Source organism: Epinephelus fuscoguttatus, linkage group LG11, assembly GCF_011397635.1.
Source record: "Epinephelus fuscoguttatus linkage group LG11, E.fuscoguttatus.final_Chr_v1".
Classification (NCBI taxonomy): Eukaryota; Metazoa; Chordata; class Actinopteri; order Perciformes; family Serranidae; genus Epinephelus; species Epinephelus fuscoguttatus.
Window position 1 is genome coordinate 17,835,424 of NC_064762.1, and position 27,782 is coordinate 17,863,205.

The 27,782-nt window shown below is 41.6% G+C and overlaps 1 protein-coding gene across 1 annotated transcript in view; it reads right to left on the bottom strand.

Moving 5' to 3' along the window:
• Positions 1-8,770: 8,770 nt before the first annotated feature.
• Positions 8,771-27,782, bottom strand: part of adgb (androglobin) — a 79,356-nt gene continuing 60,344 nt past the window's right edge. The window contains exons 28-35 of the mRNA XM_049589388.1: positions 27,185-27,342; positions 22,783-22,894; positions 18,920-19,074; positions 17,527-17,682; positions 15,877-15,982; positions 14,846-14,942; positions 9,497-9,680; positions 8,771-9,315 (exon numbers count right to left, since the gene is read on the bottom strand). Coding sequence (XP_049445345.1) covers positions 9,112-9,315; positions 9,497-9,680; positions 14,846-14,942; positions 15,877-15,982; positions 17,527-17,682; positions 18,920-19,074; positions 22,783-22,894; positions 27,185-27,342 — 1,172 coding nt within the window. The 3' untranslated portion in view covers positions 8,771-9,111. The remainder of the gene's footprint in view (positions 9,316-9,496; positions 9,681-14,845; positions 14,943-15,876; positions 15,983-17,526; positions 17,683-18,919; positions 19,075-22,782; positions 22,895-27,184; positions 27,343-27,782) is intronic.

Below are 27,782 nucleotides of genomic sequence, written 5' to 3' on the forward strand. Positions count from 1 at the left end.
TGTTTTGTGTTGCTTTGAAGTCATTCTGTGTTTCTTTTCAGTTATTTTATGTCTCTTTTAGGTCATTTTGTGTCATTTTGTGTGTCTTTGTGGTCATTTTGTGTCTCTCTGAGGTCATTTTGTGTGTCTTTGTGATCAGTTTGTGTCTCTTTGAGATCATTTTGTGTCTCATTGAGGTCATTAAGTGAGTCTTTGAGGTCATTGTGTTTTTAAGGTAATTTTGCATCTATTTGTGGTCATTTTGTGTGTCTTTGAAATCACTTTGTGTGTCTCTGAGGTCACTTTGTATCTCTTTGTGTTCATATTGTGTCTCCTTGTGGTCTTTTTGTGTTTCCTTGCAGTGTTTTTAAGCATCCTTCTCCTTGGTACCTGTTAAATTGAGTGACATTTTGCAGGTGAAGGTTGGGGGGCCCCTGACACTTTGGGCCCCTTGGCCTGTGCCCTGCATGCCATTTAAGTATCATTCAAGGGTGGAAGTCTGTCATTAAGGAATCATAATTGGATGTGTTCAAATAAAAAAGAAAAGCATTGGCTAAGCATGACGGTGCTGAGAAACGAATACTGCAAAGAGGATTCTGAGGGAATTCCCTCCAGGACTGCAGCAGTGCAATGGTGAGCCTTCTTACCAAGGACTCCTCTCGTTCTGTAGCCTCTGATGGTGAATTAAACCGTGCAATTATCCCCCCTGATTGGCAAAGGCTACTGCACAATCCAATAAAGAGGGATGAAACGTAGAGTCCTGTTTTATTGGCAACCTGACACCTCCCGGCTCTGCTGTGTAAACTGAGTCTGCACCGCTGAATTAATGCTATCGTCTACCAACACAAGGCAATTAGGTTGGGATTTAAGCAGTCGCTGTGATGCTATTTAAGGAAATTGTGTGTATCCTCCTATCCAGCCATCTATCTATTAGCTTACCCTTCATGTAACATATCAGCTGAGGCAGGGCTTTGAAACTGTGACATCAAATGATGCATGATTAGTGCCGTGCTGAACAGATGTGCTTTTAACACCATGCACATGTGGAATAAATCACTCCTATCTGTGGATACCGGTACGAACAAACCAAAGCTGCAGTCACAGAGTCAACAAATCTGCCAGGACTGTCTGGTGGATGAAGCATTGATGGTAATGTTATATTTTCATGCATGTCCTGACTGAAGTGATTTGCTATTATTGGAACAGTGATACAATAAGTTACCCATCAACAACCAATGGGAACATTATGGGATCCTACCTTTACGTAAAGCTAGCAAATGGAATATGCTCAGAATTTATGGGCTGCTTGCTAGCTAATGCACAGAATGTATGCTAGCTAGCTAGCGTTCTGAGAGGAGTTTATTATTACACTTTCCAATTATAATTTTCATAACTTTCACAATAGACAGTGATATAGTAGATATCTAGTCTTCAAATTCTTATTACAAGTGAAAATAATGAAATAGCCAACCCAGAAATTAGTTAGCATCTTACCAGTCTAGGTTCACTCATCTTGAAGTCAATGGGTTTTTTGGTTAGATGCCTGAAATAAGGTCTGTGGTTCACACAAGCTTAAGAGACTTTCACGTATTGTTTTACAACATAAGCCACGTCGGTAAATACCCAACTCATGAATTCTGAAGCTTTAATGTGTCTTTAAAAAACGTGCTAAAAAGTGGCTAAATGAGACAACAGAAAATCCTCATGACGAACATGGCTTTACAGCGTTGTTGTTGTGGTGTCATGTGACCGCGGTGCAGTTTATCTATAGCCTACGCCTTACATTTCAAAAATCACAAAAGTGGTGTTTATTGTGAAGATTATAATGCTGAACAAAACATGTAAGTGTCAAAAACGTTTGTTATTTCACAGACCTCATTTTTGGCAGTATTTCAAAATCCAATGGAAAAATTCCATTGGGCTATTTAAGGAGGGAACGAGGGCAACGCTACCTTCTGCTTTTGCCTAAGTCCAGTTCAGAAGCAAAGATTTGTGACAAGACTAGTCAAAATAGGCAACTACTTGCAATGCGCTGTTCTACAACATTCTAAAAACCTGCCTGTTCACACAAATTCAACTAGATGAGGCGGTGTATCATCTCTATACAACAACTCTCTGTACTTTCATTCTGATTTCCAGCTTTTCAGTCTTATTTTGTGGCTGAACATGATTTGTAGCTTCTTAAAATATGAATGAGAATAGTGATAGTAAGATACTGGCTGCAGTTGCATTTGTAACAGATTCATCAGATGGACTGTATTCATAATAAATACAGCACAATAATATAAGTAAGAAGTGCCAATTAGTTAGGACGAAAACAGGGCTTGGCAGGGATGGAGCACCTGAACACACAGTTTGCGATCATTTTGACTTGACCAGCAGACTTCACTACAAGCTGATTGGCTGAAGAAACGGATGGCAAGCTTTATGTTCTCTTTTTAAGATCAATATATTAATATATTTTGTGTTCCTTTGTAGTCATTTTGTGTCTCCTTTGGTTATTTTGTGTATTTTTGGTCATTTTGTGTCTCTCTGTGGTCATTTTGTGTCTCTGTATTGGTGGGGACCTTTTAAGCATATTTGAATATTGTGGGTGATGTGTCCCCCTCAATATATATATAATAAAAACTCCCCTGAATCAAACAAAGAACCACATCTAGAGAAGTCTAAAGCAACATCTTTTGAAATAAACGCTTTGGACAGGCTGTGGCACAACAGGAAGTTACATCAGCTGCATCCTGACAACCACGACAACTTCTCTATAATAACTATAGACATGTGCAACTTGGAAACACACAACAGCGGCCACCAAAACACGTTACCTCTTATCAGAAGTAGTTAGTATAACTGTCAGGGGATGAAGCTGGGACGAAAATATCCCAGAAGACAGCTGGGATCCAGAAACAAACTTTGATCAGAACATATAGACACACGCACGTATGCACAGTCCCTTGATCCCTTCACTGTAAAAGTCGTGTAGTGATGGGCTGAGTGAGGGACAGCTGTCAACCCAGGCCTGTGCTCTGAATGGCAACTTGCCTATCTCTGCTGTCACTGTCACATCTTTAAGAGTACGTATAGAGCTGGACCACAAGCGTGCAGTTCCTCAGTGCTGCTTCAGTATTGACTCGGTTTGACCTTCAAATAGGAAAAGACTAATCTGTACAAAGTATTAACTGGTGGTCCTGGGAGGATCCTGCAGACGTTGATAAGTGACGGCCGTAGGGAAATAAGAAAGATACAATTAGAAAGCTAATCTGTATAAGTTACAATAGAACACGGTGTTACAGAGGATTTCTCCTGCTATACATTAGGTCTCCTGTCACCTAAATCTGATGACAGCTGCTGTTTTTCTATGGTGATGATGACCTTGTGCTCACTGCTTTATTCGCTCGGTACCTCTAAAAACTGAAGTGTTGCAGTTTTTTTTTTTGTTTTTTTTTTTGTGAACTTCTCCAGACTCATTATTTGATTTTCACATCCCCCCCGGTGTCTGCAGAGCTGCGCTGCGTTGGCTGAAGACAGCGAGGTGGCGTTGCTGGAGGGCTGGCCAAAAAAAAGAGCAAAGAGAGAATGAAGCCAGAGCAAGGTGAGGCAGAGGGGTTCCAAGAGCGAGGCTGCAACCAGGTCAGCATTTTTGCGTCTGCAAGTCTGGGGTTCCTAGAGTGTGTGTGTGTGTGTGTGTGTGTGTGTGTGTGTGTGTGCATTAGAGACAGAGTTACAGGGGTTTTGGATTACTGCAGTAAAGCCAGGACGTCAATCTGGGAGCCCTCACCTTTTCCCCTTGAGTGCTATCGTTGTGTGAACATACAGTAATGGCTTGGCCTTTTGCTCCCTGTCGTCTGAGCCGAGTCTTACAGCACGAGGGCATCTCTCCTTCAAAGTCTCGCTCTTCTGTCTTTTATCAGCGGGGCAGGCTCTGTGGACAGACCTCTAGAGACGCTCGGTCCCAGAGGGAGAGAGCGACAACAATGTGACAATGCTGCAGCATGTTGAGCCAATAAGCCAAAGGACCCTGTATCCACCCCGTGCCAGCTGGGAGTGCATGTTTGTGTCGGGGTGTGTGTGTGTGTGCTTACTGATGCGTGTGCCTGTGGTGAAAAGGTAAAAGGAGCTAACTGAGCATAAGGTTTCTGAAGACTTGAAGGGCGCTGCATATTCTTTTCAGACGTTACAGATTTATAGATTGAATGCAAAATAAGTTTACGCTTTTTTATGGATGAAAATCACTGAGTGGTGCATAATTCAGAGATGTACATTTAAAGAAACAGTTTAACATTTTGGGAAATATGCTTACTTGCTGTCTTGCTGAGAGTGTTAGATGAAGGGATCAGTACCACCCTCACATCTGGATTAAAGCTACAGCCAGGATACCGTTAGCTTAGTGTAAAGACTCGAAACGGGGAAACAGCAAGACAGTCCTACTACCAAAACCTCCAAAGCTCACTAACTAACATCATGAATTTCATTTGTTTAATCTGCACAAAACCATGATGTAAAATTGTCAAGTTGTGGTTTCACATTGATTTAAATGCTTAAACTATTTCTTGGCCAGGCCGGTGACCCCTGGAGTCAGGCTAGCTGTTTGCCCTTGCACCCAGGAAGAGCACCAGGCTTTGAGGACAATTTGACATACATGGCCAGCCTGTGGAATTACAACTTCCATGTCCGACACATGATGCCACTGTGCCCAAAAATATTTTTCCCCATAGACTTTCATTGTGAAAGTGACGCATGTAAATCAGTGGATCACAACCCCTATGTAATGACTCATGTTAGCGTCAGAATTTGGTCCACTTAGTTGGCTAACATTTAATAAATCTATAAAAGCCGGACCATTAAATAATTTAATCCCCATTCAAGTTAGCGGAAGGCTGACAATTAGCTGCCCGGCTGGCGGAGTCAAGTAGGACACGCTCCTGGATCAACATCCCACATTGTGTTCCTGGACCAACATTGCAATCAACCCATGACATCATCAGTGTGCTGCACATGCACTTCTTAATTCCTTTGTGCATTTTCTGAACTAATTCTCCAGATTGAAGTTAGTACAATCAAACAAAATCCTCTAACGCTCATGAGCTACTGCAGGGTTAGCGAGGCTAGCTTGCTAACTAGGTTAGCTGTGAAGATGTGTTAATAGCAGGTATTTGCAACTAAAAAATAATATCCTTAATCTTTGTTAGTTAATAGAAATCTAGCCTATTGGAAAGCTTAGTTGTTAGCATAGCCTACCTACTTAGCAAGCTAACTCGCTAAAATTCTAGCCTTGTAGCAAGTTTCGGCGTTAGCATAGCCTCCCCAGTTAGCAAGCTTAGTTGTTAACCCTGCAGTAGCTTATCAAGATTTTGTTGAGTGTAACTGAGTATTTAGTTTGATTGTACTAACTTCAATTCAGAGGCACAAATAAATTTTGAAAAAAGCGCCTGTGCAGCATACTGATGATGTCAGAGGGCTGTAGTTGGTTGATTGCAATGTTGGTCCAGGAACATAATGTGGGATGTTGATCCAGGGGCTTGTCCTACATGGCAAAATCACATTGTGTCCTGTGTGCCTGCTCTAGGGGCCCAACGATGAGGAAGTAAAGTAGAAGATCTTTTAATAGAAGAACTTTTTTGACTTCTTGCGCCATTGAAGGACTTTCATTGGAATGAATGGGGCCCCACCTTCAATACTGCATCCAGTTCTCTTAATACATCTATGTTGCTAGCAGTCCTCATGCTGCTAAGCTAAGCTAACAAGCTCCTGGCTCTAGATTCATATTAAGGGCAGGTGCTGTGTGCTGGTGACAACAGACAACATCAGAATATAAAGAAAGGAGAAGATTCATGCACACAAGTCAGCTCAGCTACTTATTTTATCTATAAAGTCTTGTTTAATCAAATAATAGCAAACCGTGCTCTTTTTACACAAAGCATTGTCAGGTTTGTTGCACTGAGTCTTGAAAAGAACAAAGTGATTTAGTCTGCTTGTGTGTGGTCTTCTACTCCTGTCTTGATTGCATGCTACAAGATAATTAAAGGGACATAGAAAGCTCGGCCAAAACTCGGGATATAAACTCATCCCGGCCAGGTTAGGTCTGCAGCATCAGCCACTGATCTAGTCAGATTACATAAAGAGCCACCTTCGCAGGACAGGAAACTCTGACTTTAGATTCAGCATACCTTGCTAACCCACTAATCTCACTTTGCGCTACAGCCATCAGGTCATGATTTCTGGACAGACATTGATGTTGAATTTTTTAAACATGTTTTTTTGGAGCTTTGAGCACCAAAAGCCGAGTGCCATCTAGTTCCATTATATTCAAGAGAAGGCAGACATCTCTATGGCTGATATCTCCAACACTCAGGATCTCACATCAAAACAATCTAGACTGATAAATAGCACTGCAGGTAAGAGGAAAAATATGTATTTTTGATTTTGGGGTGAACTGTCCCTTTAAGCCTGCACTTCAATGGATCATTTTAACATGTAACTGATGTACAGTTAAGTTCATGTAGGAGACACGATGAAGAGTGTGACCTGCTGATATTTAGCCACATTAGATTTGAGTAAGGTGGGGAAGGACGGCAGCACAGCTCACTGAAACACAACAGCAGGTATACATTGCATATTTGACAGAGATGTTGTCATAGAAACGGAGGGAGAAACCATGACTACACCGGCAGTTCCTGCAAGTTCTGATGCCCTTTTTTGACATTCACTAAAGTCAGAGCCAAGAAATTGATTAAGGCATTCGTGAATTATTACCTCTAAAATGGAAAGTGAATTAAAGAGCCACCACAGTCTCCACACCGCTCGGGGAATGTGTATCTACTTTCACTTAATTTCATCATCCTTCTTTGTGGGTCCATTTAAGAATCAAATATTTTCTTATTACTTGTGGGAAGTCAAATGCACACACGCAATCAAACACACAAAGGCACAGACACACACAGGATGGCCGACTCTCCTCTTGTTTTCAAGGTTACACCAGAGTTCTTCTGTCGCTCACAACACATTTGCATCAAACCACCAGCCAACAGCTGCCAATTAACAAACAGCCTCTCCGTTAATACACACACGTCACTGCCAATTAGAGCGTCGGGTGATCTCTCTCTCTAACAACAGAACGGTGTGACACACATACACTCACTCCCAACCACTATACCTCATCCACAGACAAGGCAAGGGAGGAGGCTGGTGGGTGGGTTTAGGGGTATGGTAAACAGCAAATAACAGCTAATGTTTTAGAAAGGGAGGAATGGATTGGGCGAGAGGGAACCGTGCGGAGTCAAGAGGGAATGGTCTGTGCCAGGAACAAGGCTTTCTGGATTAGCTTGCACAGTTACAGGGGTAGAAATAGTGGTTGGCTAGATGAGGCCTGACAGACCGAACAGACATTCAGATTGCAGTGCGAAATACACACATCATGCAGCGGCACACTTTTATGAGCAGGGAAAAAACACGGAGCAATGCACACACAGACACTGAGCAGCAATATAGGCGGATACATGCAGGTGTTCACATGGAAGTACTGTTAAAGTTTGCTCGCATCTACAGCGTTCCTCTGTTCAACTAAGATGTTGTACGTCCTAATTTAGGTCTAATGTCATAATGTAAGGGATTAAGGTCCTACAAAGACAAATTTTAATCAGCAAAAGGGTGTAGACACATCTGAAATGGAAATTCAGGGACTCAAGCAAGACATTTTGAGCATTTAACACTTGATTTCCAGCATTCTGGTGAATTTTTAAGCATCAATTTATGGAGAAAATGTATTAAATCTGGTGAAAATTAAAGTCCTCTGCTGCTCCCATGTCTTAATTGAGAGGGACACATGCACATATTGTCAGTACTGGAGGGCTGTGTCCCCTGCATTCTCCCCAAACCTCTACAACAACGAACAAATTGTCAGCAGCAGGGTACAAAAGCTTTCACGCAGGAGCAGATTACTGCAGGATGACTTTGCACATGCACACACATACAAGCAGGCACACAACTAATTCTTCTCACCCTGCTATCTTGCACGCACACACACACACACACACACACACACACACACACACACACACACACACACACACACACACACACGCACAGCCACACACAGCATGATAATAATTTCCTTCATGCAGCAGCACAAAATTGAACTATTCATTATTGTCATCCATGAAAGCAGCACAGTGCAGGCATGGTAATGGAAATATATTAATATCCACAGCCACTAGATGGCACCCTCTGCCCTTTCATTTTCAATTTAGCTTCCCATTCCTCAGCTGGTCAGCTGACTCCCTCTGTGGGATGGAGACCAGCTACATGCACTCCAGAGCCTCACATGAAGGGCACTTACTTTGCAATATCACATTCACTTGGCAAAGAAACAGCACATTGATTGACAGTTATGCATATCAGGAACCTGATCATCTGTTTTGAAGTGTATTCGCCTCATCCTCGGGGGTCATGGTGATGAATAGTTGCCATGCTGCTGAAAAGATCCACCACCTACCTGTGTTGCATTTTTCCAAAGCAACACTTTGTCTTGGGTCTTGTAGGAAATGGACTCTCGCGGGCTTCTATCAGCACGAATATATCAATTAGCCAATCAATCGGTACCACTCAGCTTGTGGGAGGTTGGCTGTATCCAGCATGCCCTGAGTCATGCAATCGATACAGTGACCTTCAAGGAAACAAAAGATTTGCGGAATATAATCAGGCGCGCCGAGCATCAAAAAGTCAAAGCCATACATCGCGAGTGAGATGGCCTGACATTCTCAGTGCGGTGAAAAATGCACACAGCCACTGACAGCCATGTTTTTATTTGTTATATTTGATACAGTCTGAATGAAATGAGCACAAAGATTGTTTTTGTAGGTGGAGAGTGACTGTTACAACAGGATATATACATGAAAGATGGAGGATATACATGTGTGCTAAAGGAATATTTTTTAAATATGATACAGAATAAATGCAAAAATATGAAAACATTTGGTACAAAAACATTAACAAAATCCTTAGTTATATTGCTGAAGAGTCAGAAGACATAAAGGAAGGCTACAATGTGATTAAATGTAGATTCCTCTGCACTCAAACATACTTGTTGAGAAGTGCCTGCTGAGGAAAATTGAGACTGCATCTTAGTGCCAGTGACGGTCATTTCTTCTTGCCAGCACTCTTGGCACGTTTGTTGGGCTGCTGGGTGGCAGCAGAGGTGGGGGTTGTTTTTTCTAGAACCGCCTGCTGGGCCTCCTCCAGAGTCTGTTTCTCTTCTTGTTCCTTTTTCACAGTCGCCATCTGACGGCTGCTAAATGCCTCGCAAGCGTCGAGGAATTTCTTGCAGCGCTGCCACAAGGCTGCCTGGAGACGAGACAGAGAGGCAAAGAGAGAGAAGTTACAGGATGATGTCTAACCAGAGGGAGAGGAGGCTGACGACAGATCCTGCTCGCTGTCTCTTACTTTGATAGTCGAAACTGATCATATTGCTGTCTACGTCTTTGCTCTCAGACATCACACAGTCACCATCGCTGTCTTGACTGACCTGCATGTTCTCATACATCTCCAGCTGGTGTCTCATTAGCTCCTTCCTGTTGAGCTCCTGCTGTTTCTGATGCTCCAGCACGTTGTCTCGGACCAAGCGGTAAGTCTGGATCTTTTCTAAGCGCTCCCTCTGCTGGATCTCCTCCATCTGTGAGTCCATTAGCACCGGGAAGTCCTTTCGCCGTCTATGGACGTACACAAGGACTTGATACAATGTGTAAGTACACTTTAAAGGCCTAGTGTGTAAGATTTAGGGAGATTTAGTGGCATCTAGTGGTGAGGATTGCAAACTGCAACCAGTTGAAACTTCTGGTTAGAATTCCTTTAGTTTTTATTGTTCAGGAGGTTTTTACTGTGAGTGGAATAATCAGCAGAGGTCTCCTCTGAGGTGATTAAAACTGATAAAAATGCTGAATAAAGCAGTTTCACTTTACAAATTTGTGTTTTTCCAATGATGTTTGGCATGGTGGAGACGGGCTGGTGGCCTAGCACCTGCTCCAGACGTTCAGTTCTTCCTCTCCGAAACAAACAGACCAGGGGTCTCATTTCTAAAACAGCGTGTAGGATCCACACTCTAAGTGTACGTGCGGTCAAAAGCAGACAATGGAGCATACTAAATAATATCCCAAATCAACTTGGAGCTCTCCGCAGGGGGATCGGCTTCATATCCCGCCCTCTACACGCCCACATTCAACACTTCACCTCATGAATGCTGATGCACAGTAATGAGCCTGCTGATCGATGCCTGATTACAGAGAATCATAGCAACATTCACATGTCACGGCCATATTTACATGTTTACAGCATCTGCTTCGCACCGTGCCAAAATGATCGGGACAATCTTGGCCTGCATCATGATTCAGACTCATAATGAGGATATGAAGTTTAATAATTCGAGGAGAACTGTCACTGGATTGATGTCCAGACTTTACTAGGACACTTTACAGTCCATATGTGCAGGTGGTGAGGATGTACGTAAGATGACAGGAGAAGGCAGAGTGTGTGTGGCAGCCAGTGTGCTCTGTGTGCGCACAGTCGTGTTCACTGCACTGATTTTACACACAAAAACTACATGAAAAGTAAAGTTGTGCTTGGTGATATATATTTACAGTATTGGAAGATACTATTACTATTTTGTAACTATTTAATGCAGGCGCTCCATCGCTGTCCACGAGTGACAGCGGCATACAGTTCGGAATGTGATGGTGAGACAGTGCTGAAGAAATAAACAGTTGAATTCAATGACAGATTTGAGTTGAATTATAATTTTTATATCTGACAGACATTTATGGAAAAGTTACAGCTCACTAGCACAAGCACAAGTAAAATGTCTGGACTGAGTGTTTATGACAAAGTGAATCTATCAGTAACGTGTGATATGAGGTGAAATTTAATGTGTGATAGGAATCATCATATGCGTAATGATTCCTTTCATATTTCATTTTTACAGTCTGGCTTCAATTCACCATTTCACCATCTGCACTGCCAATTTCCCTTCTCCAAAATGTTCGTACACATGGGTAAGAGTTTTCGTACAAATGCGCACAGCCTCCCGTTAAGTTTGGTTTAACAGGTCACAGCTTTTGCGTGGAAAGTGGTGTACCCCTCTTTCAGGCCTCAATTTGTGCGCATGCAATGGCTCTACATGAGACCCCAGGTGATTAAAACCTGGAAAAACACTGAACAAAGCAGTTAGTGTTATTATCAGTGTTTTTCTAAGGCACTCATCACAGAGGGGCAGTGAACTATATTGGCTGATGCGAAAAACAAAAACCCCATCTAAAGCCCTGTTTGCACCAACACTTTTAGTATGGTACCTTTGGAACCAAAAGTAACTCTTCTGATGTGTTACCTGGGTCTGTTTAGTGTTTCCACCGTAAACAGTACCCTTAAATCTGGGCGGGGTTGTTGTCACTCACTGCTCTGTCAAGCTCTTACTGTATTTCCTCATCTCCGGTGACACAGATGGAAGTCTGCACCTTGTTTATCGTCCACAGAACGAGGCTGCACGCCAACATTTTAAGAACAAAATAGAACAGGCTGCAGTGAGAGTCTCTCCCCATGGGATATTTAAAAATAGTGGGTTTGCACATTTAGTCCCCTCAGGCAAGCTCAGGGGTTTAGTGTTGCTGGAGCCCACAGGAACAAGGCTCCGCAACACTTTTTTTTATTTTTCTCAGAGTGAGGATGAGTGTATATGCAGTTCACATAACGACATTGAAATTATATATTTTTAAACCCTTGAAGATCCACTCATTACTAAAAGTGTATGTATCCAAGAGAAACTATAAAAACTAATGAAATGGTTGAAGTTGAAATTTAAGGTGTTTTGATGGATTCACATTGTCAACTCACACACTGAGTAACGTTACAAGTAAACATTCCACCTTAAAAGTTGCCGGCAGTCGGCCCAGTGAATTAAGTTATTTTTTTCACTGACTCCAGCTGCTGCGAGAGGCAGCAAAACAACCTTTTATTTTATAGTTACAGTTTTCTAGTAAAACTCTCCACAGTATGAACAGTGGTTACATGAGCCTCAAAACCAGCCACAACTCAGCCCTGAGCAGAGTGACCGTCTTCTGTTGACCAATCAACAGACTGCAGTGTTCACAGCTCCACCCTTTAGTACTAGATCTGTGTGCTAGGTACCCCAACAGAGGGGGGACCAAAAATGGGGACGGTACGGAACGGTTCTATTGGTACCATCCACAACTTTTCACAGTGGAAACAGAAAAAAGTGTACCGAATTGAACCAAACTGTACTGCTCGGTGGAAATGGGGCTCAAAAAGGTAAGCTGACAAAAATACTACAATTCTTAGTTTTAGGTCATTATACATGAAAGAAAACAAAGTTATTATGTTCCAGTCCTGCCAATATATCCTCCTAAATCTTACACAGTGAAACATTAATTCACTGTCACATGCTCCAATGCCTCTAACACCTTCTCAATATTGTCTCTAACCAGAATATTAATGCTGCTTAGTTGATTTATTCTAAATATATGCTCAAGACTTTCTCTGAGAAATACAGTGTAGTGCAGTTGCATCTTCCACCAGATTCTAAAGGGATCAGATGTTAAAAAAATATCAGCTCGAGCTATAGAAAATATATCAAATTCTACCAGATTTTACATGCTATTTTGTGAGATGGAACCACTGACAATGTTGCCACAGGCAGGGGGAATAAAAATGGAAATGTGGCTGATAAATGCAGAGATAGGCAGAGGAAATTATAGACACACAGTCCCACGCCTTATCTCATACCCCAAGTCGTATATCCAGATTGATATCTGAGAAGTCTATTTGGTTCTGCTTGTAACCCCCATATTTGGGTATTTCTCTCTAAGGATTGGGATTATAACGTAAATGACATTTGTGTGTGTGTGTGTGTGTGTGTGTGTAAAGAGGAGAGATAGAATGAGTGAGCAAAGCAGTTAGTCAGTCAACATGTGTCTGACAAAGAGAAATGACTGAGAGTGGCCCTCTGAGGCACACACACAGAGGGAGGAACTCAAAGAGAGAATGTAAGTGCTAAATGTGGCTGCTTATTTCCTATAAGCTGACCTTAATGAAGAGGGGAGGCCAGCGGAGGTGATGAAGGAGTTCATTTGCTTTAATGAACATTGCCCTGCTCAACCTTTTTCACGGCCTCCAACAATGTGTGTGCCAATGTTTTAAAGATGGCACGCATGAGAGAGAGAGAGAGAGATAGTGTGTGTGTGTGTGTGTGTGTGTGTGTGTGTGTGTGTGTGTGTGTGTGTGTGTGTGTGTGTGTGAATCTATAACGTGCCCTGTGGTGGCGGCCTTTGCTAGAAAGAGTTATACTGCAGACTAATCAGACTCCCCTAATAGACTCCTCCTCGGGATCTCTCTCTCGGCTTAGATTGCAGGCCACACTGTCAGCAGCCATTAGCAGCTGGACACGGACACAGGTGCGGTCGCTCACACACACGCACACACTCCTACACACACATATGCATACACCCACAGCAGGAAAGGATGGAGAGGGGCACATCTCATTGGAGCGACAAGCTCATTGGGGTCCTGAAATAGCTCTCTAATTAACAGACCCAAATATCATCTCATTTATCATGGAGAGGGACGGACAGAGGGAGAGATGGAGGGAGGACAGGAGAGGTGGTGTTAGGGAGAGCAGAGGGAGGCTCGGAGGGAACCGTGAAGGGAGACTCTTCCCCTCAGAGCACTGACACTGACACAAGTCTGAAGATGACACTTTACATAGACGAGAAGGAAACTCAAACAGTCAGTGCTGGTGACACTAACTGTGAATTGATATTAAAGATATTCATGATTTTTCTATTGACAATGCTGAGCACAGCTCTCCATGTCTGTAGGTGACTATGAAGCTCTGGGTGACAGAAGCCAGTCACATTGTGGAGCTGTTCTATTTCCATCTTGTGGCTGTGCAGTGTAAAATGGTGTAGATCGAGTCAGCCATGAAGCAGATGCACGGAGGGACTGAATAATGTTTAACTGTGCGTTTAGATAAGATCAGAGTTTTAAGACAACATGCACTTGATTTCTGCAGCTCCATGTAGCATAGAGACAGTATAGTAGTAGAGTATAGAGAGAGTTGGGATGTTGTTGCTGCTGGTAACTGAAGTCATGTGTCACTACTTCAATGTTTTTTTGTTGTTTTTTAGTTTTATATTTTAGTGTGAGTTGATGGTGTGACTCATAACATAAAGCCTAATAAAGACTAGTGTATAATGTGAGAATTGTTCTTGAGGTTATTTATGGAGAACATGTCTATACATTACACAGTATACATCACTGTCTATGTGTTGCCCTTTCAGACAAGCCAAAGCATACAGTCTGGTGACACTGCTGTTCACAGCACCAATGAGAGCAAAGGTCATGAACACAGGAATTCACTTGCAAGTAGTGTAGTGTGCAGTGTATGGATAATGGTGTGTCCTCCAACACTGCAACATGCATACTGATAATATACACACACACACACACACAGTCCCCTAAGCCAAGACTAAATTCTCACACAGCTGGAAAAGCACACTGATCCAACAACTGCATTATGCAACTGGACTGCAACATACAGAGCTTGGCCGTTTATGTATTTTACTCCATTGCTGCCCTTTAGGCACAGATATGAATGTGTCTGCTGGATCAGGCTGAACCGATGTCTGTTATAGAGACACTACCAGCCACAGTGATATTTCGGTAACATATAGTGATGTGCCTATATAACTGTGTGAGCACATTATGGTGTGACAGCTACAATCTGCTCTAATCATCATTCTGCCTTTATACTCCTCCTGTCTAATAATTCAAAATCAATGGAAAAAGAGTGAGTGTCAGAGTGACGGAGCACCTGATGAAGGGAGTGTAGTCCATGGGAGGAGGGGAGGCATCAGTCAGCTTTTCATTAGATGCACTGAGAGAGGTGCCAGCTCCAGATCTGGAAGCAGCTGTCAGAGAACCAATCAGATAAGGCCTCATCACAATACTGTATATGAGGAGTGTGAGTAATAGTGTGTATGAGAAGCAGTGGTGGAAAGTAACTAAGTACATTTACTCAAGTACTGCACTTCAGTACAAATTTGAGGTACTTGTACTTTAGTTTCGCATTTCCATTTTTATGATACTTCATACTTGTACTCCACAACATCTCAGAGATGATTATTGTACTGTTTACTCCACTTAATTTGTGACAGCTTTCATCATGATTCAGATTATAGTTTCTTATCCAAAAACAAAAATAAAAAAATAAAATAAATAATAATAATAAATAAAAATAAATAAATAAAAAAATCATACCTGATAGTAAAACACTCACTGGGAACATTTTACTGCGCTATAAATACTTCACCATTAAGTATTTAAAGTAAATTTAGCTAATAATACTTTTACTTAAGTAAGGTTTTAAGGTTTTAAATGCAGGACCTTTACTTGTATTCAACAGGTATTTCAGGTCTACTTAAATGGTTTAGCACCATCTAGTAGTGAGGTTGCAGAACTGAAACTTCTCTGAAGTGCCAAACGTCTAGGAGAACTATGGTGGCTGACACGAAAACCCAAATGGCTCAGTGAAGAGCCATTGTTTGGTTTGTGCGTTCTGGGATACTGTTAAAACATGGCAGTGCAACACAGCGATCTCTGAGGATGAGAACCCACTCCCTACGTAGATATAAACATTCTAAGCTAAATTATTAGACGTAGGTGAATGAAAACATTTTTATGAATATTATTTGAAATTTCTACCAATAGATGCCTCTAAATCCTTCACACTGGACCTTTAAGCAAAGATTTTGAATACTTTTTCCATCACTAATAAGTATTGGGAACAGAAAGTGCCCAAATACACATGTGTATGTAAGTGTGTGTGTATCTTGAGTATGGTACCTGGCTCACTTTCTGCATCATCTGTGGCAGTCTGATCACCTGTTGTAGTTTCATCACCTGCTTGCTGTTGGAGTTGGTTCTGAAACTTTAGGCGAGACTGGAAAGCCTAAAAGAAAAGCAAAACGTTCTGTCTGTAGTGTGAACTATAGAACAGTATTTAAAGAAGATTTTCAATTGCTGGAAAGACGGCCTTCTCAGAAAACTGGGCTGCCTGTGCAGTAAAAAGATGCAAACACTTTTAAAATGGTGCTATATGACTACACAAATTTAGGGTCTTTTCACACTCAGTCCTTTTCAGCCCTCTAAGCGGACTTAGAGCTATGACTCAGCATTTTTTGCACATATATTAACACTCCAAGAGAACTCAGACCCCCTATAAAGCGAACCGTACTCCGACCACCTCTTGAGGAGGTTGGAGTACGGTTCGCTTCAACTCCATGGTGCGGTTCACTTAAGCTGTGCACTATGAACACAAAGCACTCCAGATTCGTTTTGCTCTTTGCCACTGTATTAAGCCCTCTAGATCACATGCTGTTGCGTTGGGATGCTTGAAAAATCAGAGGAAACCACTTAGACCTATAACGCTTGCAAGGACGCAGGGCGAGGAGTAGTTTGGTCCACGGAAGATACTGCACGTTTCCAAATATGGAATGTAGAATACATCAAACAGCAATAGTCTACAGCACAGAAACACTTAGGTTTTCCTCCAATTTTAAGTTCATCTGAAAAGTGAGGGGCTTTATTACCACACTGCAGTGCCACGTCAAAGTAGGGAAAAATATGTAAATATATATTAAATATAGGCTACAGTGTGAACAGAAAAAGGACTGAGGCCCCGTCAGAGCTGACGTTGATCAGAAAGAGAACTGAGTCCTTTTTCTGTTGGTCCACTTTAAGAGGACTGAGTTCAGTTTGTTTCTAAAGGACTACATGTGAAAACACCCTTAATGCAAACTGGTTTCGACTCATCCAAAAACAATAAAGCTGCTGACTGGTCACAAACCATTTTGTATTTCAGTTAAACAGAATATGTTTATGAAAACATTTTAGGTGAGAAATAGGCAGGTGTTTTTAGCCTTCGTTTTTACAATACAGGAAACAGTATGGTGCCCCCACCGTGTTTACAATGTCTCATATTACAGCCAAATGGTGCACTAAAATATGTTTCTGAGGACATTTTAGGCAGCAACTGGGCAATAGAGTAACAGAATCTTGGTTTATATTTGATCAGCACTGCCTAGTTTTACCATTTGGTCTGAGTTTGACAGAGAAAGGAAGAGGGTGTGTGCCTCTCTCTCAATCCACTTGTATACTCCGTGTCTGTGGCAGCAGGCATTCAAAAATGCGGAAGTACAATGTGTAGTTCAGGGAACAACCCAAGAGCAAAAATTCACTGGCAAAATTTTGCTGGCAAAGGAGCAGAGAGATCTGGGTGCTGACATCATGGGGGGAAGTTTACCTCAGTTGATTTACACATACTACCCAAATTGTGACGATACAAAGATGGTTGAAAATCAGCAAAGTGTCCCCTTGAGCACATTTTCTAAATCAAACCTTCCACATTTCTCCAAGAGATAATATTTTTTGAAAGTGCTTCAGCTGAAAAGTAATTACATTAAATCCCCATTACAATCACAACTGCTGTTTTACCTTGGCACAGCGACCTGGTTCAGCCATTTCCCAGGCTTTTTTAATGGCTTTAATCTGGTCTACTCTCTCCGTGTCCTTCGTCACCTCCAAGCTCTCGCTTTTGCTCTTGTCACTGACCACACGCAGCGTCCAGTTTGCCTTAGTCAGGTCAAGACTCTGCACAGACACGTACACACACAGCCCACAATAAGCACACACTCAGACGAAAACACAGCACACACGGTGAAGCACAAAACATCCCAGACGAAGGTCACCGTAGCACAATACATTATGAGTATGTCTCTATCAATGAGCCACTCAGACAGCAGTCTGGTACACAGCCAGCCTGGATTATATGTCCTGTTCAGCCGTCTCGTCTTCACTGTAAATAATAGATCATTTTCAGTTCATTTATTCAGAGATCATCACGTCCTCTGCTGCACCTCCACTGATGCTGTGCTGCTGAAATGGAAATTTAGTGATGTAGACCACTTTTCTGAAAAAAATCTGCCTTTCAAATTTCATTGTCTTTGGGGTTTGACGTGTCGCGCAGGCAGAGAATAAAAGCCACTTATTACATGGATCAGAGATTTTCAAGCAGCTGTGTTTCTGACTCCTAAACCAAGACAATCACACTGAGAATTATACAGCAGGAGATTATAGTGTGCGATAAGTATCTCTTATTCAGTGTGAATAAATACAGGTCATCCTGGCAGTCGGGGTAGTACAGGTTGTTTTGATGCCAGCCTCTGTTTGCTAGTGTTTCAGAGTCAGCCGACAGCAGTCAATGAAATACGTAAATGCTGACCTGCCTGATGAAACAAATCATAAAAAGAGATGTCAGGATTGAGTTCAATAGCAATCTTATTAAATGTGAATGGGAATCTGTGAAGTGGAGTTAAGTGTGTGCTCAGCTGAAGTGCCTCCGCTCAGAAAGGTTAATATGACTACTGTTGCTAATATTTATTAAGTTTTACATGACAAATACAACTGTACTTTGTTCTAACACTAGATAGTGTGGAAAACGCAAAAATACGCACTTATGTCAAGATTATAAAAGCAAAGCTCGGCCTTTAATTTCAGTTAATGATCTTTATTGCATTTGCCCTTGCTAGGACTCGTTTAATGAATGGTTTTCATATGTAGCATTGGGATATAATTGCCTCTTGCAATCAAATAAAAATCTCCACTCCAATAAAAGCTAATGGAACGCAACAGTTATTTGGAGATGCAATTTGGCAGCTGTGATGAAAACCTTTTAGGGTCGTACCCTCGGCTGCACAGTGACCACCGGTAGGCAGTGAGAAGATTACTTCTGTGTTCATATGACATGTATTCATAATATAACATCATGACCAATCTGCAGCTGACATTATGATGGTGTTTTGTTATTTGTGCTGTGGTGAAGTCTTACCGCCTGCCTGGAGCCAGATTTAGAGTTGGTAGCTGGCTTCCCCTTCTCCTTGTCACCTTCCCCTTTGCGGCTGGCTTTGGGTATGTCAGATTTGTGCTCACGCTGGTGCGGTGTGTCCGTGGTGGGTGAACGGTTCAAGTCCTCAGGCTTGTATACTGCATTTAGCAAACAGAGATAATGCACATCACCATTTACAACATCAGCTGTGTACTTACGTGATAAATACTGTCACCTTGGTGTTAATGATACATCATATACATCATCATGTGATGTAAAAGCATGACTACTGTCACTAAATAACACATTATCATATGACTTCAGGGTGTCCAAAAAGCAGCCAACAAGACTTAAACCAAATCACATAAGCATGTTCATATCTCCCGTGTTTGAGCTCCCCTTCGTTTGCTGCCTGTTGGTTCCAGAATTGATTTTAATTCTTAGTCTTGACATTTAAGGCCCTGCATGGTATGGTACTGAGCTACCTGGCTGAGCTTCTAAATCATTACTCACCGCCCTGCACCCTGAGGTCCTCTGATAAGGCCCTGCTAGCTATTCCCCGGTCAAAGCTGAAGAGTATGGGTGACAGGGCGTTTGCTCTAAACGCCTTGGGAACAGCTTACCTGAAGAACTTAAACTAAACTGCCTTCTTTATAATCATCTCTCAGGACTCATTTTTACCATCTGACTTTTTCTTGATTATTCTGTTTTCTTTTTGTGCATTTTAATCCACATTTTCTTTGTTTTTATGGCTGTTTTATTGTTGTAGTTGTTTACTGACTGTGTTTACCTGCTTTCTTTGGTGTGTCCTTGTGTGAGGAGCACTTTGTTATATTAGTTTTTAGAATTTTTTTTAAACAATATTTTTTTAAACATTAAACGTGAACAGTAATGTTTCAACAAAGAAAATAAGTATAATGTCCCCAACCCTGGCAAGAAAAAATAAATACACTTTAAAAATAAAATTGAATATAATAAAATAATAAATATAATTAAATAAATAAGTAATTCAAATAATAAAATAATAATAATATATGCAACTTAAGTTATTATTATTGTTGAACTAAATATTCTACAGTTAGCAGGTATTTTAAAAAAAAATATTTTTTCAGCATGCCTCAGTATTCTGAAATTGACATGTCTTTGACAGGCCTACAGTGTATATATATATTTATATATACATATAACATTTAAGTGAGTAACCTTATAATACTGGAACTATAATTAGTATATCATATATTAGCTATAATACTATTATAGTAGTATATTAGCATTGTTTTTTCATTTGTGAATATTGAATATGAGTGATTTCCCTCAGGATTAAGTTCTATCTTATCTTGAAACATTTTTAGTATTAATTTTCTGCAGTGTGAATACACCGGCATCACTCTCTGTAGTCATTCTGTTGTCCCCTGCTACTAACCAATACAAGAAAAGTCTCTGTCATCATGTTATAGTCTTGTTATGTTTATCTAGTTTTAGAATTGATTCTAAGATTTTACTGATCACTTTTAAAGCACTTCATGGCTTAGCCCCCATCTACCCTGCTGAGATGCTGCTCCCCTTTGAGCCAGGTCACAGCCTCAGGTCCTCAGGCAGGGACTGAGGAACATCCTATCTTGGCTGTTCCTCAGTCCCTGCTAAAAACTAAAAGGTGACAGGGCTTTTTCAGTAAACGCCCCTCAGCTCTGGGACTCCCTGCCTGAGGATCTGAGGCTCGCTGAATCACTGACATCTTTTGAATTGGTTCTCAAAACGTATCTGTTCAAAAAAGCTTTTTAATAATTTCAGCACGCTGCTTATTTTGTATTGTCTCATTTGATTATTTCTATTGTTTCTACCTTGTGTTGTCAGCGGTTATTGTATTCTTCTATTTTGTATTAGTCTAACTGATTTGCTGTACCTGTTCACACTCTACTAATCACAAGTAAAGCCCAGCTGAAGTGGGAGTGTAACAAAGTGCTCTGTATGTGCTGTGTGGTCACATGTGTGCTAGATGGCACTGTTGCACTTCATAGCTCCAGTGAACACAACCCCCAGCTTAGATGAAGCATTAACGATGAGTCTCACTCCTCTGCTATAGAGAGGCATAATAATCCATCATTTAGCTGCCACCCTGCCATTCTGCCTCAACAGCTTTGGTGCATGCTCATTGAGTTACTCTTATCTCAGAGTCATAACGAAATTCAGTGTTCAAATTGGATATAAATATCAATCTGTGTTGTAATTTCGGGCTGATACATGTATTGAAACCTGATTTTCAGCTGGCCAAACTTCAATAGAATGTATCAAAAAAGATTTTGTTCACTGAGAGCCTACAGCCGCATTGTTTAGGTACTCAAAATGCAGCACAGTAAAGAAAATGTCAAAGAGGTTTGCAGGGAAATGAACACCACTGCCTCAACTGCACGCACAGCCACAGCTCACTGCTCAACGGTATATACTGGGGTTTAAAGCAGAGACGGGTAAATGTGCATTCATTAAACATGCGCAGTACAGTATTTTGACTGAAGCTTGTTAAACAGCTTGTTAAAGCGGTTTCAAAGCTCGGCGTGGCATGTCGTGCGTGTGCATCCATGTAGCATGTAGGGAGCATGATCAAGGGCACAGCCTCACCACTGAGACAGAGTTAAACTGGGTGAAATTAATTCACTTTCCTGCTGAGATATTTCCCAGGGCACCAGGGGGCAAGAGCCAACTTCATTTGACTTCCCATCGACCCACTTTCACAGGCTTATTGGAATACCACAGGAGGTTTTGTGTGGACACTGGCCTGCACACGCACACACGGACAAATCCGAACATACAAACCTCAACGTGCTCAGATGTAGCTATGAGCAGAAAGCACATGCAAACGACTGGGTGAACACGCAGCATAGCTACAGTTGAGCTTGCACACGACTATAACTGTAATATATATATAACCAGAGTTTTGTCTTCCTCTGTAGTCAAAACACATCTGATATCTGGTTGTTGGTTTAGGAATGCCTCCCACACAAAGGCACACATATACACTCACGTACACACACACGCACAATATCATCCTCAGATTTCACACCATGCAAACTGAATGAGTAAATACGAGGACTATTGTCAGAAGCAACAGAGGGACGAGAATGAGAATTCAATGACAGCGGGGCCAGCCTGTCTCTTCAGGCAATCATGCAAATTGTCACCTCTTCCACATCAGCATCCACCCCTGTCGCAATTAATTCATCCCCTCAACATTTTTTAAGAAGCATTCGCAAATTTCAAAGCCCTGATTTTTCAATCGATCCAATTTGTGCAGCGTGATTAAAGGCGTCGAGGCAGAGTTGGTGGCAAAGGACGGGATTACTGCCTCAGCCGACGACCAGTGGGCACAAGAAATCACACTCTGTGATCTGCGAAAGCAGCTGTATTCATTTGGCTTTCATTAGGCTTGTGATTAACAGGCCCCTGGCTGGCGGAAGCAAAGAACAAACAGCGTCTGCCTTGGCCCCTGACACTGCCTGCTGAGTATCTGCCACATTTCACGCTCAACACAAAAATAAGCTGTGCAAAAACAAACATGAAGTCCGTATATTAGAAAATCCATTCAGAACCCGGGGCTGAAATCCTGAAAACTTTTAAATGCAGACATGAAAAGGCTTCATGACCCAATATAGGGATATTTGAGGATATGTAAACCCTGCATGATGTGTATTTAGGCTGTTATTTGGATGCTCAGATCAAGATTATGTTACTTTACTAAATTAACTGAGCATATTTTCATGCTTTCAAAGGGAGCAAAATAAAAACCGTGACTCTCCTTCCTGTTTGTCCCTCGGGCGGCTCGGTGTAGCTGACTGTTTGATGTCAGCTTTATGATTGTCTTAACTATGTACCTCTCATTTCGCTCTTCTCCAAGTCTCTGAGCATATGGACGAAAGCCAGCTGAGATTCATCCAAGTCCCAGCTCTTACGGAGCACCTCTGCCTGCACCACATACTTATGACCCTGTGAAACACAGACAAGCAAAGTCAATATTCAACACCCACATCACAGCTTCGACACGATGTGATAGACAGATACATGCATTGTAAAATAAAAACATACACAGCATAATGCATGCGGCGCACAACACTGTAAACACAAGCAGCCAACATGAGATTGGTTTTGTGTTTTGTGAGGGTACAGCTGTAAAGTGCATGAGTGCTGATTATTCAGAGAGACACAGAGATCTTAAAGGACTGCATTATTTTGTTTCTGCTGCTCCCTGCCCTCTCTGACAGAAGCACATGCTTGGCACAAAGGGAGAGGAGGCAGAGGGCGTGTTAGCCAAGATTATATCAGGGGTGGCAGCTCCCACATCCATCTCACTGAACAGAAAAGACTGAATTTCAACAAATCCCAAGGTGAGACTGCTAATACAGCAAGACGAATTCCACAAAACAAAAAAATTAGCCATAAGTAAACAGTATTACTCTGTCCGATGTTGTGCTTATAGTTGTAATAGAGCCTAAAAAATACAATTTGTAGGGAGTGATTGTGTTGTGCCTGTTGTGTGTTGTTATGACTCCTTGTAACACCACTGTACACCTTTATGAATAAATTTAAAGGAATACTTCACCCCATTTGTATAGGCTTTCATTAAATCTACATATTGCTGCTCTAGTCAGGAAGCTTAGGGTAAAGATTGCTTTTTATTTTATAAATAAATCTTGTTTTTAGTGCTGAGAAAAAACTATCAACGTAGCCTTGATTCAGTACACTGTGCATCTCTATGTTTTATTACAAATGCAAGGTCATATACTCGTCACTGCATTCTTTATGATTTGGTCAGTTGGTTGGATGTCATTGACTGCTCGCAGACAACAGCACATTGTATATTTTTATCTATAAAGCAATACTGGGCAAACTTCTGGCCTACCTCTGCTCCCTTCTGTGCGTGAGCTCTGGTAGTTACCAGCTATACTCATCCAGATGGTTGCTTTTTAATGTACCTCAGGTAATGTATTTTCCTACTCTGCACCTTGGACACGGATCGTCAAAAGGATCTTAAATTAAAACACTTATATCCACTGATGAATTTAAGGGCATCATAACAAGGTGTTGATAAAGACATGCTTATTTTTCTTGAGAGGCCACTGTGTTTGAATAGTTGTTGGGGATTTTTGTATTATATGTTGTATTTGTTGCATTTTAAATGTGTTTTGATTGGCTGCTATCTCGGCCAGGTCTCTCTTGTAATAGATTATTAGTCTCAATGGGACTTCCTGCTTGAATAAAGGTTAAATAACTTACTCGCTCTGTGTTACATTGAATTTGTGAAGAAAACTGAGGGTCTGCGTTTAACAACAGCAAAACTATATCAAAACATCTGTTCATAAACTCTCACACCACTCGTGCAGTATAATCCAAGTCTAATTTATCAAGTCATATGGTTCGAACTTCCTAAACGGACAGCCATTTCCAATTGATCTGAAAGTGAAACTTATCAATGATCTTTTCATAGCCAGGCTCCATCCATTCATTCATTTTCATCCGCTTATCCGGGGCCGGTTCATGTGGGCAGCAGGTCAAGCAAAGCATCCAAGACGTCCCTCTCCCCAGCAACGCTTTCTAGCTCCTCCCGATGGGCCTAAAGGCGTTCCCAGCCCAGATGAGATATGTAATCTGTCCAGTGTGTTCTGAGTCTGCCCCGGGGCCTCCTATTAGTGGGACTTGTGAGGAACACCTCTAACAGGAGGTGCCAAGGAGGCATCCTGGTCAGATGCCCGAACCACCTCAAATGACCCCTTTCAATGCGAAGGAGCAGCAGCTCTTCTCCGAGCTTGCTCCTGATGTCCAAGCTCCTTTCTCTATCTCCTCCCCCTCCGAAGGAGACTCATTTCAGCCGCTTGTATCCGCAATCTCATTCTTTTGGTCACTATCCACAGCTCATGACCAACATGTCTTTTCAAAGCCGGACTCTACTGACAAAAGCAGTAACTTTACCTCACTGAACACAGGAGCTGCTGGTCTACCACTGCCTTGATTTGTAGCTTGTATTATTGTGTTGCTTTACTTATTTTACTTACCTTTAGGCCGGGAACCTGGTCCAGCCCTCATGATGTCCCCCAACTCAGGGCTGTTTGGTCTCAGGGTGCGAAATGATGTAAATGCAAATTTTAGGGCACTATGAAAGCATAAATGGTCATACAAGTATGAAACTTGGCTAGGAGTCTCCTGACACAAAGGGGATGTAGCAAAATAAGGTTATGGAGCTTGCTGCTATTCTATTTTAAAATATCACACACACACAACATACTAAAAAAAAAATAAAAAAATCACTGTCCGTTTGACAAATCCTCATCGAAAATGATTATTTTTCATCACTTAGTATGAAATTTCACTGCTTCAACTGCTTCACTTGTACATAGAAAACTTCACAAGTTGATAAGCTTCAATCTGAGCCCAAGTTGACCTTTCTGTCTTGAAAATGCACTTGCTTTGGCCTAAATTTGTCACTATGCCTCAAATTAGAGAAAACAGAATTTTCAGTTAGTAGCCTTCCAGAGAATCTCTTTGCTAACAATGTGAACCCAGTGATGGTAGTGTTGAGTTCCCAAAGTCTTATGTTAGAAATGTACAGAATACGTCCCCAGCATTTGGAAACTGGCATATACTTGCATATGTTGGGAAAATTGCATAATTAGCATTGATTAGCATAATCACAAATGTAGATGATATTTCAGCAACTGCTTGGCCAATTTGGACACCTAACTAGAAAGGGGTAAGTTTAGATTCATCAACTATGGTGGGCGACATGAAAACCAGTCTACCATTGCCTCAATTAGTAGTGTGTGTTATTCTGTGACTTAGCTGACCAAAACTAACTCTTTCAAACACCAAAGCTACACAAACAAACTAACTGATTGAGGCAGTGGTAGACCAGCAGCTCCTGTGTTCAAAACAGTTTTTGTCAGTGGAGTCTGGCTCTGAAGAGAGCATAGGTAAGTTTCTCTTTCTGTTCAGTTCCCTGTCAGAGAGGGCTGTCTGTTTGGGAAGTACTGAGCATATGACTGGATAAATGAGACCTACTGCTCAAGTTGCGTGAGAGATTGTTAACAGACATTTTAATGTAGTTTTGCTGTTGTTAAACATGACTAAACTATGACTTCTATTCATCATGTACTGTCTCAGATTTGGATTCTTCGGTCACTCAGGGGGCAAGTATTCGTTTCAGGCTACAGTTACATCACCATGTTGTTTTTTCACATGTTAACATGTGTTTTTAAGTCCCAAAACAGATTACACCATAGGAGCCTTTACCATCAATCTACCATTACTGAGTGTCAATATGTCTGGTGTGTGTCCCTGCAGCACAAATCAGTGCTTTAATCACTGGCCCTTTGCTGTAAGTCTTGATCAATGGTCTTACTTGTGATCGATAGCTGTTTATTCTGTCCTGCTGCTGATCTGATCTATGGGATCCGACATGATCTGTCTCATTGCTGTTGTTGTCACTACACTGTTGGATTCATTTGTCGAACAGACTTTGTACTAAAAAAAATATTTGTAACACACACAGGCTGTGACCAAAACAAACTTCCTGATGGGTCTATTGCAATTAGATATGTTTCTCTCAATCTAGTGCTGTGAATGTCAAATTAATGATACGTCTTTATGAGGTGCAGTTACAGAGGGAACATTAAAATGATTGGTTGTCCTCCAGATGTATCGCTGCCATCACTGATAGTCACAACAGCAAAACAAATAAACCTCAGCTGACTGTCATTGTCTTATGGACTTGTGAAAACTGTACAATGTGTGAGTGTGTGACGCTACACACATATAGTAAGCCCTATATACATTGGCAATCATCAAAGCACGACAACAGGTCTGTTAGATAGGGGGTCCTCAGACAATCCAGTGACTCATAAATCATGTACAAATCACTGCTCCCTGACAAGCGCTGATAAGTCAGACGGTAACAACAGAACCACCCCTCCAGTTTTTGCTGCTCTTCTCTTGCAAATTTTGTCTGTGTGAGAATGACTGTGTGGGTGTGTGTAAGTTTGTGTGTGTGTGTGTGTGTGTGTGTGTGTGTGTGTGTGTGTGTGTGTGTGTGTGTGTGTGTGCGTGCCTGTAAGTAAGGCGTTATGTGTATCTGGCAGTGAAAAATTGATATCAACACAGGCAGCAAGCAAGTGGGTGAGAAAGACAGAGAGGCAAAGTGAGATGCACGCTTGTGTGCGTGTGCAAGTGAGATCAGTAAAGTGTTTGAGCAACAGCAGATACCACGCAGGCAGTTGTCAGTGATACCATAGTCTCTGTGGGAGGCTGGTAGTGGTCAGACGTGGAGTCTGATTTCCCAGCTATGCTGTCCTCCTCGTCTCTTTGCTGGGGAGTGTCTGCCACTTTGATTCCCTTGCCCCGGGAGGGGGATCCCTTCTGGTTCTTCTCATCTGCGCGACTGGTGGCTGTAACAGAAAGAGAGATATTAAACTAAGCCCACGACTAAGTGACGACAAGTGGTCAGCAAGTTTTGTTTTTGTACCTGGAAAGTAGACTAAAGAGTTTGAGTCGCAAGTTTTGAAGAGCACTTTTGTGTTTTACTGTAGATCAGGCTGGCATAGAAAAAAGACCAGTTCAATATCACTTTAACACTCAACTTCAGCCAAAGTAAAACTACCAAAAAATATTTTCTCACGAGCCATTAGTGGTTTTACCCTTGGGGATGGTTTTAGTTTTATCTGCCCAGGTTTTAAAGTAATAAATGAAGATTTTATCTTCAATAAATGTCTGTTAGGTGACTATATCTTGCCAAATGAGGTCACACAATAGTAACTGAACCTTTGGCCCACTAATGGGAGTATTGCAATATTTATATATTTGCAGTGAAAATGAACTGGGTGTTGAG